Source organism: Puntigrus tetrazona, chromosome 3 (assembly GCF_018831695.1).
Source record: "Puntigrus tetrazona isolate hp1 chromosome 3, ASM1883169v1, whole genome shotgun sequence".
NCBI classification, from domain to species: Eukaryota; Metazoa; Chordata; class Actinopteri; order Cypriniformes; family Cyprinidae; genus Puntigrus; species Puntigrus tetrazona.
Window position 1 is genome coordinate 2,345,775 of NC_056701.1, and position 4,336 is coordinate 2,350,110.

Here is a 4,336-nt window from a genome sequence, read left to right on the forward strand (position 1 = left end):
GTCAGGATGACCACCAATGCATTTGTTGTTTGTGTGCTCCTAATCATAAAGGACACAGTGTGGTGTCTGTGGATTCAGAATTGACTATTAAGGTAACACAGTATTAACAATAATAAAAAATGCATTTTAGTATTTTTGTCATAATTGTTATTGCTATTATTTTATATTATCTCGCTTTTATTTAGACAGCCATTTTAATTCACCTTGTTACACCCCTTTACCAGCATGTAAATGGTCTGTTTTTGCATTTAATTTTTAATTTAATTTTGCATGTTAACTTCTTCAGAAAGAGTTAGAAGCGACAGAGATGTCGTGTCAAAAGCTGATCCAGGAGCGAGAGAGAGGTCACCGGGAACTCAGAGAAGCTGTGAAGCTGCTTACAGTAGGTTTCGTCTTGAAGAACGTGACAAAACTAGCTCACATTAATTGCATTTGTTTTTGGCTAAAATCACATCTTTCCGTCTCCAACAGAGTTCAGCGCTAGAGACCATGGAGGACGTCGAGAAGGTCTTCACCGAGCTCATCTGCTCTCTGGAGAAGAAACGCTCTGAAATTAAAGAGCAGATCAGAGTTCAGGAGAAGGCTGAGATCGATCGAGCAGAGGAACTTCACGAACATCTGGATCAAGAGCTGGCAGAACTCAGAAGAAGACAAAAAAAGATCAAGGAGCTTCTGACTAGTGATGACCCAATCCAGAATCTGAAGGTAATAAAAGTCACTTTCAGGGCTCTGCATGTAATCCTTTCCCTAATTTTCACTCATGTCTGACCTATTTTTGTAGGGGATTAGATTATAAATATTTCATGCACTTTTAAATACTGTATGGGCCATATTTACTTGCGGCACCTCAAACCGTCTTTTGGTGAAGACTAAACAGATTTACAGATTTACTAAAGATGCACAGTGTAGCACTGAAACAGTTGTTTTTGTGCCTAACCTAAATGAATGCATTTTTGCAGGAGTTTCCCTTTTAGACGTAAAACAATTCTGAGAGGAGATTATTACAATGAATCATGCAAGTTGAAGACGTTTGCTCTTGTCAAATTATTGGCATCTTCCAATTAATTTACATGCTGAAAAAAAATAACGTAGGACTTTTCCATGTATAGCACATATTATATATATATATATACACCAGTTTAGCTTTCACTGGCACACAAAATCAAATGCTTTGAACCAGCAAAAGATTAAATTTGCTTTTCAGACCTTTTAGAATTACCACTAGCTTGAGGCTTCTATAGATCAGCCTTATGTTTGGAGGAAGAAGAATGAAATTAAATTAATTTCGCATGATGCTCTGGGGTTGCTTTTCATTCTCTGGCACTGGAAATCTACAGTGTGAGGAATATGGATTTATTTAAGTATCAGGACATCCCAGGAGAGAACACGCCATCTGCAAGGAAGATGAAGCTTGGGCATCACTGGTTCTTCCAAAATAACAGTGATCCCAGGAAGAAGTAGTAGCCGTCATAGATACCAGCTTGAACCTTATAGAAAATCATAGTAGGATTTGAAGAAAGTGGTTGCAGCAAATAAACTCATGAGGAATGGGCAAGATTCATCAGTAATGTTGCCAGAAGCTAAGCATCTGATTTGCAGCAGATCATAACAACAAAAGAGTGCTCTACTAAGTACTAAAGATGCTTGCCGTGAAGGGGTTGAATACTTTAGAGAAATCCGGAAGTCATTAAAAGATGCATTTTGGGTTGAATTTGGGGAAAGCATGTGAAGCTGTACTGAGTGATTTCGGTGACTTCTGTTTGATTTGTTCATTGCAAACAGCAGAAAGTCTGTAAATGTTGCCAGTAAACCCGACTTGCAGAGGGGGTTGAATAATTTTGATTCCAATTATAACTCCCCAAACACTGCACCACCGTCACAGCTCTAGTCATTTCAGCACTGTACACTGTGTTTCTATACTCAGTGTGTCACACTTTTCTGTGTCTTTTACATAACAAACAGCACTGTATTTTTCTGGTTTCAGAGCTGCCAGTCTGTGTGTGTTTTACCCACCTTTGAAGGCGGCATCACTCAACACACTCACCTGTTTTTTAAAGACATTTCAGTCACAATGTTTAAGGAGGTTTTGGAGGACGTGTGTCAACAGCAAACTGCCAGAATATTCAGAGAAGGTCTGAATATTTGAACATGCTATATTGCCATTCACACTCTGTAGGGTTAAACCATCAAATTAACCATGTGCTTGTTTGGCTTTGTCTCTTCAGTGTCAAATGTCTATGTCACAAACCCTCCAGAGCCAAAGACCGTGCATGATTTTTTGCAATGTAAGTGCGACTGAGGGTAAACATGTAGTAACTGATAAGCGTGACCGTATTGGTAGCAAAGAGTACTTCGTTCAACGTTTGTTTTTTGTCCGTTTCTCCTCCCTAGACATCTGCGAGCTTCACTTGGATCTCNAAACCCTCCAGAGCCAAAGACCGTGCATGATTTTTTGCAATGTAAGTGCGACTGAGGGTAAACGTAGTAACTGATAAGCGTGACCGTATTGGTAGCAAAGAGTACTTCGTTCAACGTTTGTTTTTTGTCCGTTTCTCCTCCCTAGACATCTGCGAGCTTCACTTGGATCTAAACACTGCGCACAGAAACATCAAACTGTCGCAAGACAACAGGAAAATATCATCTACTTTAAAGGCTCAGCAATATCCAGATCAACCAGAGCGGTTTAATGAGCGTCCCTATGTCTTGTCTAGAGACGGTTTGTCTGGTCGCTTTTACTGGGAGGTCAAATGCACAGGGAACGAATGGGCTGTTGGAGTTTGTTACAAAGGAATCAGGCGTAAAGGAAGCACTCTCGACTGCATACTTGGCTTCAACAAAATGTCGTGGAGACTGGGTTATTTTCTGCAGGAATTCGGTTTTTATCACGCTCAACAAAAAGTCCCGGTCCCTGTCGCCTCTAGAATAGGAGTGTATCTGGATCACAGAGCAGGGACTCTGGCCTTCTTCAGCGTCTCTGATACAATGACTCTCCTTCACAGAGTCCAGACCACTTTCACCGAACCCTTATACCCTGCGTTTAAGGTAGGAGCCGGTTCATCTGCCAGGATCATAGAGCTGAAAAAAGACCAGTTTTGCACTGCGGACGAAAGCTTGTATGCGGACACAACTTTTCTTTACGAACGCATGAGATTTTTTCTTCAAGGGACTTCCTAGTGAAATGAAAATAGCATGATAACAGTAAAAAGTTTGCAATATGAAGCAGGCTAATTTTGTACAAGCTAAGTAAATGGAGCACCAGAAGCCAAGCGCATTTAAGTTAGAAATGTAATAAAATAAATAAAATAGGAAAAGGTGGATAAAAAAACAACACCAACAAAGAAATGTATAACGTAATTTAACTGATCTAATTAAAAAATGCGAAAGGTCATGCAGGGTACCGCTTTTCCTACATTAAATCTCTTTTAATAATAAAAGTTTATTGTTATTGGTTATGCTAAATCATTAATCATGATGGAAATCAGTATTTGTTAGATAAGTTTTTTTTTTTTTTTTTAAATAACAATGATTGGTTTCAGATTTGTGTTAATAAATTTCATTTTAAATACAAGGTTTGTATACAAATAATGGATTTTGATTTAAATGACGAAATGTGATTTTTGGAATTAATGTGCCCATAATTTTGCTTGCATTTTTATCATTTAGTTTTTATATCATTACAATCATTTCTTTACATTTTAAACATTTTAATCATTTTTTATTTTTTCATTATTTATCACAACATGGAGGTCAGTTCATTTGGACCTCAGCTCATAGTCTCTCTATCATGCTGTTATTATGACATTCCTTCCTATCATCCAGTGATTTACCTAAATGATATATGTTTTAAGATCAATAATAATAGTTAAATGATGCTCTGTGATCGATTGTATAAAATAAATAAATGAACAAACATTTGGTTTCTCTTTCTGTCTGGGTTTCATCGTCGCTCTCATTCTGGAGACACGCCTTTTGTTTGCGCAACGAAAACCAGGAAGCAGACTCTTTAAACATAAACGAAACCGACGAAGCATATTTCTTCACCTCACGTGAGATTTCAGCTGCTGTAATAGAGCCGCTACACTTCTGGGGCAACCTGGAAAACAAATAACATTTGAGTTGTGTCTCTGACGAGGTAGTAATGACCTTTTTATGCTATGCTATGTCTGCTTTTCAACAGAAAACGCACGCAGTGTATTAGTTTATAAGCGTGTGCTGACAGTATATGATAGTCCTTCCTTAAGGTTATGCTTTTGTTGTGTTTGGTTAGAAACTTTGGTTAGAGATCCACACTTTCACTGTTTTCTTGGCAATACAGCTCTTATTGCAAGACAGAAGC

At 38.2% G+C, this 4,336-nt stretch overlaps 2 protein-coding genes and 1 pseudogene across 2 annotated transcripts in view; all 3 read left to right on the plus strand.

Annotated features, from left to right (window-relative positions):
* LOC122341598 (tripartite motif-containing protein 16-like) overlaps positions 1 to 3,915 on the plus strand; it is an 8,159-nt gene extending 4,244 nt beyond the window's left edge. The window contains 5 exon segments of the mRNA XM_043235064.1: positions 287 to 382; positions 472 to 705; positions 1,985 to 2,132; positions 2,226 to 2,285; positions 2,564 to 3,915. Of these exon segments, the coding sequence (XP_043090999.1) occupies positions 287 to 382; positions 472 to 705; positions 1,985 to 2,132; positions 2,226 to 2,285; positions 2,564 to 3,174 (1,149 nt within the window). The 3' untranslated portion in view covers positions 3,175 to 3,915.
* LOC122333385 overlaps positions 3,741 to 4,336 on the plus strand; it is a 4,102-nt pseudogene continuing 3,506 nt past the window's right edge.
* Positions 4,001 to 4,336, plus strand: part of LOC122341572 (tripartite motif-containing protein 16-like) — a 341,738-nt gene continuing 341,402 nt past the window's right edge. Inside the window, exon 1 of the mRNA XM_043235031.1 lies at positions 4,001 to 4,336. The gene's annotated coding sequence lies outside the window, so the exon portion shown is untranslated.